Source organism: Pogona vitticeps, chromosome 2 (genome assembly GCF_051106095.1).
Source record: "Pogona vitticeps strain Pit_001003342236 chromosome 2, PviZW2.1, whole genome shotgun sequence".
Lineage (NCBI taxonomy): Eukaryota > Metazoa > Chordata > Lepidosauria > Squamata > Agamidae > Pogona > Pogona vitticeps.
In genome coordinates, this window is record NC_135784.1 from 170,239,783 (window position 1) to 170,253,750 (window position 13,968).

At 45.9% G+C, this 13,968-nt stretch overlaps 1 protein-coding gene across 9 annotated transcripts in view; it reads right to left on the reverse strand.

Annotated features, from left to right (window-relative positions):
• Positions 1-851: 851 nt before the first annotated feature.
• Positions 852-13,968, reverse strand: part of LRP1 (LDL receptor related protein 1) — a 447,517-nt gene continuing 434,400 nt past the window's right edge. For all 9 annotated transcript variants that reach the window (XM_020778743.3, XM_072991220.2, XM_072991217.2 and 6 more), the window contains 9 exons: positions 11,417-11,557; positions 10,641-10,814; positions 10,043-10,204; positions 8,817-8,991; positions 7,555-7,659; positions 6,845-6,909; positions 6,116-6,206; positions 4,414-4,561; positions 852-3,041 (listed from right to left, as the gene is read on the reverse strand). In XM_020778743.3, coding sequence (XP_020634402.3) covers positions 2,901-3,041; positions 4,414-4,561; positions 6,116-6,206; positions 6,845-6,909; positions 7,555-7,659; positions 8,817-8,991; positions 10,043-10,204; positions 10,641-10,814; positions 11,417-11,557 — 1,202 coding nt within the window. In that variant the 3' untranslated portion in view covers positions 852-2,900. The remainder of the gene's footprint in view (positions 3,042-4,413; positions 4,562-6,115; positions 6,207-6,844; positions 6,910-7,554; positions 7,660-8,816; positions 8,992-10,042; positions 10,205-10,640; positions 10,815-11,416; positions 11,558-13,968) is intronic.

Consider the following 13,968-nt stretch of genomic DNA (forward strand, 5'->3'; position numbering starts at 1 on the left):
GCCATGCCCCAAAGCTGTCTTTCCAGAATTTGATGTTAAAAATGCAAAAGCTGAGTTCCCAGGGGTGTCCCATCCCTACCCTTATGAATCCTATTCATAACGAAGCAGTTTTATTAGAATGATGTCTGAAACACAGTTACCAACATGAAGCTTCAAAAAAGCTACCTGGAACCTTCAACAAAATTGGTGTGGTTTGTCTTGACCAGTGAACTTCCTGAATTCTGTAAAAGGAAGGCCCCACTCCACCCTCTCAAACCGTGTGGCAGGAGGCTACGGCCAAAGCTGTCCCTAGGCAGGGAGAGATGTGGCCTAGGGGAGAGCATTCAGGCCTGTGCCAACAAATGGATGATCAGATCAGACTTAAGGCCGGCCAGGGGAAGAGGGAATGGCCAGGAGGGCACAAAAAGAATGTGACCTGTTGGGAAAAGTTATACACCACAGGGAGAGGATGGAACCAAAATTTGGTACTATTAGAAACAGAGCTGGGAAACATCAGCCATTGTGACTATTGTTCTAATTAGAGATAGGATACTGAGAGTTGAAGACGAATATCCCATCTCTAATAAATGGTTTTAATGATTCTGTGGCCCTGAAGAGTTGTCCAGAGCTGTAGTGCAAATAATTAACTGTTGCAAAGTCTGTAAATGGTGTTTATATTTAGCATAACTGGAAGAGGCAGCCTTTGGTCCAAGCCAGTCCAACCCATTTTTCTATCTCTTAGTCCGTACATGGCAGATAGATAATGATGGTTGTCTTGTTTATCACAGTACTGTTCACTCATAATCCATACTTCCCCCAACACCCAGGAACAAATCCTGCCCGAAACAAAGAAGCAGCAGTTTAAAAAAAAATAGTTTTTAAAAATTTTATTTATAACAATATCTGTTTTTTAAAAGTTTTTGTTTTGTTTTTAGTTGTAAAGTAATCCGGCAAAAATTATTAAAACATTTTGGCTCCCCCACTCCCAGAAAAAAAAAGGCTGAGGAGACCTCCTTCCCTCCTGCCACATGCGTGTAATTTCTACTATAAAAGCTAGTTCATCTTATTTATTTTTGATCTGTTTTCATCTTTTAAAAAAGCATTTTGGAGAGAAAGAAAAAGTTGAAACAACATTGAACCTCTTTCCAGAACAAAGATGGCCTAAGTTGCAGCAATGGAGGGAGGAGAAGGGCAGGTCAGAAGAGGTGGGATGATTGTTATAACACAACTTGTAAACTCTGCTTAGTCTCAGATGTAGATGCTAAAATCAAATGAAATACAATCAAAGCAATCCTCCTGGAATAAAAACTAATTCCTGGATAGGAAGGCTTTCACAAATAACTGTTAGTGTAAACGAAAGTAAAAGAAGGGCAGGGGGAGGCAAAGGTGTCTTATGCACTGGCTGGTCGCACAGAAGTAGCGTAGAATCTTCTTGATGGAAAAAAAAGGTTAAGGCCAACGTTGCAAAGAGAAAATGTGACTGGCTGGATGCAGTGGAAGAAAAGGCTGTTACTGGCAAGACGTGCTTAAAATTGCTGGAAGAAGGCGGTGTGCGCTTGATGGGATGTGGACAGAACTTTGACACCAGCAGTTCTTAAATCGCGGCCTGCAGTTCCTCATGGCCTGCAGCCCACTTTCAGACGATCAATTTATGAAGTCACGGAGAAAATAATAAAGAAAAATGCAGTAAGCAAACCATGGCAAATTAAAACTCAGCTCCTCCTGTTACATTCTAATAAACCATACTGAGGTGCACACAGAAGACGTTAGTAGGTGTGGTAAAATATTGCCAGGTTTCAATATACTGGTTGCCACTGAAGATATGTTTTAAGGCTTCTTTCCTGGAGTTGGTTGCACAAGAAGTAAATCTGAAGGGTATCTTGGGTTAAACATCTGAGAAGTTTCAAAAGCATTTTGGTAAATTAGTATCCCACAGAGCACACATATCCTAAGATAACACTGATTTTTTCCAATGCAGAAAAGGAGGGGAAAGAGATTTCTTTTCAGGCTAAACATTAGAAAAAAATCTGAAGCAAGCTAAAAATGTTGAACAGGACTAAAAAAATTCTTTTGGGGTGAGTTGTACTGCTCTATCAGAAATATTTTTCTTCATTCTTGAAAGCAGAAGGAATGAAGTTTTATTTGTAACTAACTTTTCAAGATGTCTTCTGGATGGGTGCTGTAAAGTAAGGAATCGCAGTGCTCTGCAAGTAACCAATGAACAAAATTAATGGTCCCAATATATGAACGTTTAAGAATCACAGATGTATATTTGGATGCCTTTGTTCTACCCAAATCACTATTAAGAGATGATCAGACTGGCATGACATTATGGTCCACCTTCTGTCAAAGCAGAACCTTTTTCCTGTGCATAAGAGGGAAGGAAGGAGCAGGATCCTCTTGCTCTCATCTCTGATGCCCCCCCTTTTCCCACCCTCCTCTCAAGAGACGTGGACTCATGTTCCTAGCAGGAGGAGGTCTGCCCCAAACCCTTCCCTCCATTTGTTCAGCAGGAGCACCCCAGGAAGGGTGTGAAAGTCATTCCAAGCCTTTAGAAGGCTCGCAACCTACAGCCGCCTACACGGGAAGCAAAAGTGGGTGGATTTGTGCAGCGAGAAAAAGAATGCAGCTAGGTCAGACCCTGGAGCCCTTCAACCCAAACGAGGGTCTTCTTAATTTCTCCCCCACCTCCCAAGGTTGCTTTTAACTCCGTCTACTCCAAAGTCCAGTGACAGAGATTCAGCGGCTGGTAGATGAAAGGGAATATACAGGTAATAATACTGCTCACATATAAAAGTAATAATCCTTCATTTGTACATTTGTACAGTATCTCTTGCTTCCTGTCCCCAATGCCCTCCCTAGCCCATCTTGTCTCTTCCCATCTGGTCTCTGTCTGGGCTGGTGGTCCATTCCCCCATTCCCTATGCCAGGGGGGTGCCAAGATCATCATCCGCCCCTCTCGACAGCAGCTCCCGCTTTTCATCCGTGCTGGCTAGTGAGTTGCGGCTGTTGTGGGCGCCCATGTAGAGTGTGGCATACACTGGGTTTGTGAAGTTTGTGGGCTGGAGGAAAGGAGAGAAAGACAAAAAGAGTGGGAGAGATGAGTGGGCAAGAGCACAGAGCTGGCATCTCCGGCGATTTCTCTAGTTCCTTCTTCTAATTCAGTTCACAACCGCAGCCATTGTTCTTCCAAATCTTCCCTCCATGATATGGCAAGAGGGAGGAACACATTCACCACAGAAGGGAGCAATCGTTCCTGTTAGACGAAGTCCTACCACCTGACCTATCTTGCATGAAGCTGCCCTCAAAGACTATTGCTCGCACTCATCCTAATAGGTTACTAAGAACATAACTGAAGATTATTCCAGGATGTTCACTGCCTCCCTACAGTAAACAAAGGGCGCCTTGCAGTATCCACAATACTGGCCTCAATAACTGGAGTCTTCCATAGTCTCTAAATCGGGGATGGGCAAAGTACAGACCTCAAGAGGTTGTGAAGACTTAAACTCCCAGCAGCCGTTGCCAGCAGAGCCAAAGAAATGTTGGGATTTGTAGTCCAACAGCTTCCAGAGGACCACACTTTGCTGAAATCTGCTGCAGATTTTTTTTCTATATGTTCATTTGATCATTCCTCACACTAGTTTAAAAATGCTTTATTTAGGAAATCATACTTCATTTTCTACCGTGCTTGGAATGCTTGAAATATGGTACGTACAAGGCCCTGTTTACAACAACGAACTTTTATGATTAGGGTTATTTCCCCGATCAAGGCATCAACAACTGACTGGTCCTATACAACACCATATACTCAACCAGTGGCCAATGGTGTGACAGAACGTCTCTGCAAGCCACCATAGGAATGCACGTGCACAGTCTTTTTAGTTATAACCTTACTGCTTGTACACATGGGGCTATATCGAGTGATCTTATTTTGTCATCAGTGTTGTTCCTTTATCCATCACAAATTATCCATCAAAAAACTGCCTTGTTAGATCACTTCAAAGGTCTGTGTAGCACAATATCCTGTCTCCACTAATGAGCAGTCATTTGGTCCATGGAAACCCAAGAGCTGGGCACATAGCACATTGGATTGAAAAACATGTACGTCCTGCAGGTGTTTAGGGATGTGTGGATGTCTTCTGAAGGCCCTGGCCCTTCCACAAGTGAAGGCTTATCAATCCAAACCTGAGTTATCCTTATGATACTGCATTGTTTTATCACCCCAAGACAAAAGTGTATTGGCACATTGGCATGTTTGGTTCTCATCTGGAACTCTTAATCTAATTTTGCCCTCCCCTTCAAACTTGCTTCTATCTTCCACCTTACAGTTTTTGCGACCAGATGTCTTTTCTGGGTCCCTTGCCCATCATACTTGCCAGAGCCCTTCTCCAGAACAAGCCCATGCAACCTCTCCCTTCGCTCCCACTTCCAAACCTTGTCAGGGTCCAGGGCAAAGTCGGCATCTAGCAGCTCCCCCACATCATCAGCGTCGGGGTCTCCCTCATACATCTTGTAAGTGGGATTGCCGATCTCCACATTCATTGCACCATTGGTCATACGCTGGTGTTGGAAACCTTTAGCCCTGGGTAAGGGAAGAAACAGAGCTCAACAGAGGTCACAAGCCAGCAGGGTGGGCACTACTGTTAGGGCATTTCTGTGTAATACTAAGAGTTGAGAAAGAAGTACAAAAGCTAGATTTTCAATCTGACACTCCAAAGTTATCTCAGCAAAACTAAAACCCCAAATTTGCGACTCTGCTAATATTATCTGATAATAAAAATAGCATTATGAGGCACTTGCCAGAGAGCACTGGCAGGACAGTACAATGCTTAATTACTTCTGCTAATGATCCTTTGCAAATAGTTCCCCTCAGAATAAAAAGTTAGCAGAGCCAGACGAGTGGCATACTGGATCCAGGACTTGACTTTGCATGAAGCCCATCTGCAGAGTCTGTACTGAAAACAAGGGATGATATGTCCATATATAACAATACCCTGTACATGTCCAGTTTGGTCCCTGTCCATGGCCTAAGCTGGTCTACCCCCTCTACCCATCTTTGAACAGCTTTCTCTGGGTTGACCTCCGAGATAAAGAGTTCCCCCCTCTTGGTGGACTAGTGCTTCTTGACGTGTTCTTTGAATCCCGAGTCTGTGTGCATTTTAGAGGGTTATTTGAAAAGAGTTTATCTAGGAAAATGGGCCATGTCCCCTGCTCAGCACAATTTCCCAGATGCCTCCTTACGGTTCTAGAGGTAACATGAAACAAAGATTCAACAGATCATTTAATTTTACAGAAATGTAAATTCCAAAGACGAATGTGATATGAAAGCAATGAGAAACAATGGCAGTGGACTAAAGTGTAAACAGATAAGATTTGATCCGTGCCCCTGAGTGGGCTGGCATGGCCTATGGGGCGGGTTAGGGTGAGAAAGACAAAGTTTAGCTTAGTTAAAGAAAAAACATGTACCAAAAGCTCCCTATAGTAACTATTCAAAACCATCTCAGTTTAAAAGGTGCACCTGAACTTTGCTGGAGGCACCCAAGGCTGGAAATAAGGCATTCAAAATGGCTGCCACGAGGTGACACATGCCCCCAAGACAGCTATTGCTCTCAGCCTGCCCTCCGAAGATTTTTGGTGGAGGAGCATCTAAGGAAAGCCAGGCATTATCTTTTGAAAATGGCCGGCTCCCTGACTTTGGTGGGAAATAGCTCTGCCTCCCCTCCTCATAGCCCTGAAAACCACCTCTATCCTGCTGCCCATCCATGTCCTCAAGCCCTTTCTTGCTGCCAAAGCAGGAGAGATTTAGGGCTGAACCTGAGACACAAGACTCCTCCCTGCAGGAGCTTGAATCCATTTCCCCTCTGCTGCATCTACCGGGGCAAAGCCAATTTTACCCTATGCTCGCTGCGGTGCCAGTGGGTGGCCCCAAACCACACAAAGCCTTGGGAGGAAATACTGCAGGGACAAGCATGGGGATCCAGAGAACGAAGCACCTACTGCTCACGCCTGACAAGAGCTGGGGCGAGAAGCCACAGGGATTTGCTTAGCAGACAAGGATTTTGAAGAAAGAGACTTTACCAGATTTACCTAATTTTTTAAAAAAATCCTAGATCATGATTTTCAGTGCTTCACTTACCCTTTAATCCTCTTCTTGTACCAAATTACAACAATTGCCAGCAGTATCAGAAGGAGGAGGAGGAGGATTGGAATGAGGATGGACAGAGTTCCTACAATAGGTAGAAGAGAGGCTGGTCACTCAGAACTGTCCCCGAGAGCCTGGTCCCACAGATTCTTCTCCCTTCCTCCCTTGCTCAGGCATTTTTAAGGCATCAAACTGAAATACTTCTCTTGTCAGGCCTGTCTGTCTCCCAGTGATTCTGGCTTACATTGTCGGCACTGACTGATCAGTCTGAATTCACAATCTTTCTATGGGACTTAATCACAGAAATGCCCTTTTTGAGGTCTTCTTTTGCCTTTAAGTGGCTACCACAGAATCGAGGTTAAATCACACCCTGAAGTCCTAGGGTGCAGAGAAATGTCCTAGTGCTGGCACAGGGAACATGTGGTTCCCCTGCAGTGGCTGGGCTGTAATTCCCATTATCCTTGCTATGAGCTATGCTGCCTAAAGCTGATGAGGGGACAGTCTGGCAACATCTGCAGGACTGCATGCCCCCCATGCTGATACACGCTGGGAGGGAGGTATGGCTTGGATTTTCCACCTCAGGCACCTAAATGCCTTGAATCCCATGCCTCTGTTTGGCGTGGAGAGTCATCACCGTTGCAGTGATACAGATACTCCTGGATCCCTCCTGCTTTCTTCCCAATATATACCACACCCAACAGCAGTTGCCCAAATACCACGTACGATCGCTCTGCTGCTCGCTGGTTGCAGGCGTCTCGCATTGCTCCCCTGTCATTTCTGGTGTGCACCTACAGGACGAGAAGCAAACGGGTCTCACATGGAAACTGTGGGTGAGGATTGAGCCTGAGAAAGCACTTGTTGGTCAAGGAACACACTGAATATGCAGGGGAGGCTGGAACTGGGAGAAGGATACTGCCAAGGAGGACACCATGAGAGTCAGGGAGGCTTGAACAGGAAGGGCATGCCCAGGGTAATGTACTGAATTCTGCCACGGAAGCTGCTGTGGCATCTCTCCAGTACACACCGCCCATACTGGAAGGAAGCTGGTTAAGAGGCTGGCAGTTGTAGGAGGGGGCTAAGACGACTGTGGCCTGCAGGTTATCCGGGGGAAAAGGAGCATTATGGAGTTGAAGGAAGCAGTCTGTCCAAATGCATAGCATGTCTGGGGTCATGGATCAGGGCAGGGGGATCTGTGGCCCTCCAGATGTTAAACTGAATTCCCACGAGCCCTAGCCTGGCTAATGATGAAGTAACTCACAAACATCTGGATGGCCACAGGCCCTTCATCCCTCAGGTTTGGGAAAATGCCGGCAGGTGTAATGGGAGTAGAGTCCCCATCACCACAGGATGCAGGGCATGCTTTTTCTCTACTCAGTTCCTAGCAAACAGGCATGAATGCCCCATTGGTCCCTTTGGGTTTTCTCCCAACTTACTGGCACTGGGGCATCGAGGTATCGGCATTCATTGTACATGTGCCCCCATTCAAGCAGTAGTCATCACAAGTCAAGCAGCTGGGGGCTATCCTACCATCAGAGCAGCTGCAAGGGCAAAACAGAAGAACAGTCAGTGGCACTCAGACTCTTTTCTACCTCCTTCCTGCTGATACGGAAGCAAAGCACTGGGGTCCCACTGCGATCTCCTGGAGGACAGCTTGACTATCACTGTAATGGATAAAGTCTGGCTCAAAGTAAGCCACACAGACTGAAGAGACAAAGGCACAACCTTCCTTCGGCTTATGAGCTTCCCCAGCCAGGATTCCTGGTTTCAGATTCTCAGGACTCTCTGTCCTCTCCCCTCCCATCGGGATTCTTTCTCAACCGGCTGTATGGCCCCCGCACCCCTTTTTCCTAGGGAAACACACTTGGTCTTGAAGAACTGGTAAAATATATTGTAGAGCTGCAAGGTCAGCCTTCTGGTCTGCTTGAAAGTTCCCAGAAGGGAGTGAGTGTACACAGGGAGTATGACTTCAATAAAGCCTTAGCACTGCTTTATTAAAATCATTCCTTATTACGTTATGAGTTTTTAATTGTTTTTCATTCTTAAAGAATTTTTTTTTAAAAATGGAAACATGGTTCCAGTTCTCAACAAATGACATACCTCCCAATTCCTAACAACAACAATTAGGAGCAGCAAAGAAACATTACTTATTACACACACAAAAAGGACAACAATGATGTTACCAGTTGAGAAATTATTTCATACAAATAACATTATGCTCTTGTTGCATAAAAGCAATTCACAGTGTTAGTTGTCTATGTGTAACTTCCTAGCTTTGTGTCTACAGAAGCAACGTATATGTCAAGAAAGCACAACAAGCCAAGCGTGCTGCTTATAGAACACCCCATAGCACCTCAAACACTCTGTGGGCCGCTTATAAGGAAGGCTGAGTGAACCTTGAGCCAGCTACCTGGGATTGAACCTGGTGAGCAGAGTTCTGGCTGCAGTATAGTTACACTACTGCACCGCGAGGCTCCGCCCACCAGTTCCTCTGAACAACCTGCTCCGGCTCCCCCTGAGGAGACACTTGGCTTCCATTCCTTCTTCTTGCCTAGTGGCTGTCCAATTCCCTTTACGAATCACGCTGCACTCTCCCTCTCCAAGGCCATTGTGTGCAGGAGACCCCAAGCATTCTGGATCATTTCACTCAACACTCACAATGCCCACTTCTCCCACACCGCTCACTCTGAGGACCTACCTGCAGGTGACATTGCCAGTCTGTTTGTCGATGGAGCAATTGCCTTTGAGGCAGCGGTCACACTTGTTATGCTGGCAGCGGTCCCCGTAGTAATTGGGCGGGCAGCCACACTGGCGCGTGCCAGAGGCTGTCAAATGGCACACGCCGCCATTCTCACAGTAGCCGGGGCACAAGCCTGAAGGGGACAGGGAAGATTACAGCATGGGGTGAAGGAGGCATTCACATTGCAGGTCTTGAACCACAAGCTCCACATTATTTCTCTGTTCATACACATGCCACAGCTGGTATGCCTTTTAGTTATTTATAACAGATGTTTTATTTCCTTATTGGGGAAGAGTACTATGCAGCCGGTCACATGCCAGTTATCCTAGTGATGACGTGAAATGTTCCCCCACCCACCCCAACCAAGCAGGATGGAAATTGAGATGCATTGACTCAATGCAGTTTTTGGGCCAGGGCTACATATAGTGGCATAACCTAGCCCGCTGACAATGAAAGGAAACAAGGGCAAGGGCAACTTTGCTGAGCTTGGACGGTGCCAGAAGTGTATTATAATCATATAATACAATGATCTTAGAATTGGAGAGCTGGAAGGGGCCTTATGGATCATTGAGCCCAGCCCCTCTCAAGGAAGCACAAGTGGGGAATTGGAACTCCCAACTTCTGGTTCTGCAGCCAGAGGCCTAGCCCTAGGACTCACTGAAGTTGAGTGGATCAGACTGGCTAAGATTTTCAGCAGCAGGTGACAAACTTACCACTGGATCCAATAGTTCCCTGCTATCTAAACAGCTATTGTTTTGTTCTGACTAACTCTGGGTCAACGCTATGTGACAATGTAACACCTCCAGAAGCTCATTTCAGTAAAGGCTCGATTTGGGGGTAGTTTTCCCAAGCCAGCAGATTAGTGCTGCGACACTAATGGGTGCCGTATACTAAAGTAAAACAATGAATAAATAATCCTTCTGCCCCTTCCCCCCCATCAAATTCATTCAAGAATAAATCACCTATCTTCTAGTTTTTGATGCTGTAAAGGGGCATCCTTAATAGACTGGCTGATTTCCCTGAGAGAAGGGGAGATTTCCTTTTTCTCGACAACCCCTCCCCAAACCTCCCGACCCCAGAATCATGCCAGCTAGTGGATTCTGGGGACTGCCCTCCAGGACGGGGTAGGCAAAGCGCCCTGTTGTGGATTTGCTGGGGGTTAGAAGTCGCCAGGAGACACTCACGGAACTGGCACTTGTCGCCATCAAATTCAGGGGGGCAGCGGCAGTTGGGTTGGTTTCCATGGTTGACGGTGCAGCTCCCATTGTTGAGGCAGTAGTCAGCGCACAACTGCTTGTTACACTGGGAGCCGGTGAAGCCATTGGGGCAGCGACACGTCGGCACCCCTGGGGCAGAAAGGAGAAAGCAGAGGTCATTCACCAGCCAGCACGAGCGGCTTCATTTTCTACAGAGCTCCATGGCCAAACCAAAGATGCTGCAGCACCAGAGAACGGGATTGTGGAGGAAACCTTGTATTAGGCAAAAGGCACAAGGACTCTGCATGATGCCCTCCTGTCAGTGCTGCAGTGATTTCTTCGCTAAAGATGCCAGGCATTTTTAAAGAAAAAATTGTAATCAGATTGTGAGTGCTACATGGTAGACATCATCAAAGCACCTCAAGCACTCCCCATCAATAATTATTTGGATTCTGGACCTGGGATCCATCTTTCACTGTCAATGGATTGGGTATGAATGTCAGAAATGCTAACCTTATTTTTGGCAGGCAAATATTTGCCCCCCTCCCCCCCCCCCACAAAAAAATCCAACTCTTGCCCCACTCACCGGACAGGGAAGCAGTGCAGGTGCCCCCATTCTGGCAGTAGTCAGAGCACTGGTCGTTCTGGCACTTGTCCCCACTGTAGCGTGGCTGGCATCGGCATTTGGGTTGCTTGAGGGGATTCAAGAAGCAGCTGCCGCCATTGAGGCAAACCAGATCGCAGGTGTCGGTGGGTGGAACTAGAGCACACACAGACACAAGAAAGTGAGATTCCTCCTCTTCTTGAAACTGCTGAGAAGAATGTGAGTAGCGGTTCAAAAAGTGCAAGCATGCAAGCGTTCCTGAGGAGCCTGCCACCAAAACATCAACTCAGCAGGAAACGGGAAAGAGGGAAGGAACACAGTGTTGCTCCTCCAGCTTGTGCAGAGGGACTGAACCCGAGACCTCCAGCTCTCCTGCAGCAACAGCCTCTGGGGGCAGTAAATCACAACACAGTCAGGTCAAATCTGGGGGCCCCTCCGTGGTGGCCCAGAGGTTCAGTAAGCTGGCAGCCAAAGAAGATGGGGGGGGCAGTCAACTTGAAGAAGGTTACTTTCTGTCTCAGGGTTTAAAAGTAGGAGCTGCGCCCCCAAGGGAGGGCACCACACTAGCTCCTGGAAATTTTACCACATTTGGTTTACAGCTCCCTACTGGCTTGGGAATTTTAGGAACTAGAGTCCAAAAATAGAAAATATGCAAGCTCTAGCAAAATATCCTTGGTGAGGACAGTAGGAAGGGCTTCAGTCTCTCTGTGGGGGTGGGGGGCAGCAGTTGAGGGAGGAGGGAAGAGATGCCCACGTACCCACAGGTGGAACCGAGGGTGAGGGGGTGAGGACGCAGGTGCCGTTGTCCAGCCTTCTGCCATTGGGACAAGTGCACACGGGGCCGCTGGGGCTCAGGAGGCAAAGCCATTCACACTTCTTCCTGTCACAGGGATTGGTCACTGAGGAGGAAACACGTCAAGAATGAAGAGCTCAACATGTGTGTGTCTCTCTCTCTCACACACACACACACCCTCTCCATCTTTCTTTCTCCTCTAGGTCCCAAGGGCAGTCCGTAGGGGAAACCTAGAGAGTCAAGGCTTCCCTTCTTACCCTTCTGGATTGCTCCCTTCTCACCTAGTGCCCTCTCCACTGCCTACTTCAGTCTCTAGTCCAACCATATTGTTTTTCATTTGCTAGCCAGCAGGTCCCTTGTAACTGATCTGCAACAGGCTGCAATCCTCAGCCTAACTCATGTTGCTTCCTGAACTAATATACCACTTTAGAAGACTGAGGAGATTCCAGTCGGGCAAAATCAAGTTACAAAGCACACAACTGTAACTAGACATTAATGCAGATCACAGAAACACAGGCTTATCTAAGCCCAAATCTGTGTCATACATTTAGAAACATACATGAGAGCTGCATCGTTACCTGTCGCTCAAAAGCCTTCAAGAGTGGAAATTCTGTTACCTACCTAGGAAGCTTATTCTAGTGCATTATAAACTGGTTTTAACATTAGAACCACGCATACCTAATTCTTTTTCCTGAATCTCATTCCATCATTACTTCCTTGCCCTATCCTTTCAGCTAATATGCTGAACTTGCTTCGTAAATGTCTGAAAAGGGTCTACAACTCGGATATCATACCAAATCTTGGCATGCAGTTTAGAATCCAAACCATTGTTTGAATCAAAGAAAGTAGAGGCAGGCCACAGTTTAGAACTGTGTAACAGTTTGTTTCCAATCTTTTTTCTTTTTGTGATATAGCTGCCTCTTGAAGCAGAGTTATGACTTGTAGAATATGAACATTGCACCAAAACATGGGTGGCACAAATGATGACTTGTGGACCTGCTTAAAATATGATTCTGATTTGCCAGCCAATTAAAAATCATGGTTTGTCCATTTAAATATTATGCCAAACACTATATACAGTCATGGCCAAAAATATTGGCACCCTTGCAATTCTGTCAGAAAAAGCAACCCTTCTCTCAGAAAATTGTTGCAGTTGCAAATGTTTTGGTACCTACATGTGCATTTCTTTGGTTTGCGTTGGAACAACACGAAAACAGAGAAGAAAAGTCAAATCTGATACAATCTCACATAGAAACCCAAAAATGCACTGGCCAAAATTATTGGCACCCTTAACTTAATATTTGGTACCACCCCCTTTGCAAAAAAATAACTGAAATCAGTTGCTTCCTGTAACCATGAATGAGTTTCTTATACCTCTCTACTGGAATTTTGGACCACTCTTTTTTTTGAAACTGCTCCAGGGCATTCAGATCTAAAGGATGCCTTTTCCCAACTTCTGTTTGTTCTGTGGGATTCAGATCTGGACTCACTGCTGGCCATTTCAGAACTCTCCAGCGTTTTGTTTGTAACCACTTCTGAGCGCTTTTTGAAGTGTGTTTCAGGTCACTGTCTTGCTGGCAGGCCCATGATCCCTGGGGGAGACGCAGCTTTCTGACACCGGCCACTACGTTGCACCCCAAAATTCTTTGGTAATCATCAGATTTCATGATACCATTCACACAGTCAAGGCATCCAGTGCCAGAAGCAGCAAAGCAACATCAAAACATCTGTGAACTTCTGCCATGTTTGACTGTAGGGACTGTGTTTTTTTCTTTGAATGCCTCATTTCTTTTTCTGTAAACAGTGACATGATGCCAAAAAGCTCTACTTTTGTCTCATCTGCCCACAATATGTTCTCCCAGAAGGATTGTGGTTTTGTCACATAAGTTTTGGCATACTCCAGTCTTGCTTTTTTATGCCTTTGTGTCAGCAGTGGTGTCCTCCTGGGTCTCCTACCAGAGTGTCCCTTTTGATTCAGATGGCGACGGGTAGTACAAGCTACCACTGTTGTACCTTGTGTCTGCAGATCAGCTTGGATTTGTATAGAAGTTAATCCAGGTTCTGTATTCAGCATTCGAATAACCCTTTGTTGAAATTTTTCAGGAATTTTGCTCTTCCGTCCATGTCAAGAGAGGTTAGCTACAGTGCCATGAGCTGTAAACCTCTTGATGATACTGTGCACAGTGAACACAGAAACATTAAGATCTCTGGAGAAGGACTTGTAGCCTTGAAATTGTCAAAGTTTTTCCATAATTTTTTTCTCTCAAATCCACAGAAAACTCTTTAAACTTCATTCTTTTCTCCAAGCTCAGTGTTACACACAACACGAAGGTTGAGTCAACTTTTCTCCATCTTAACTGGTTGCAAGTGTGATTACTGTATTGTCCACACCTCTTACTTGCAACAGGTGTGTCTAAATACAAATTAAAGGAGCATCACATGCTTGAAAAGCAATTATTTCGTACAATTTAGACAGGGTGCCAATAATTTTGGCCAGTGCAATTTTGGGTTTCTCTG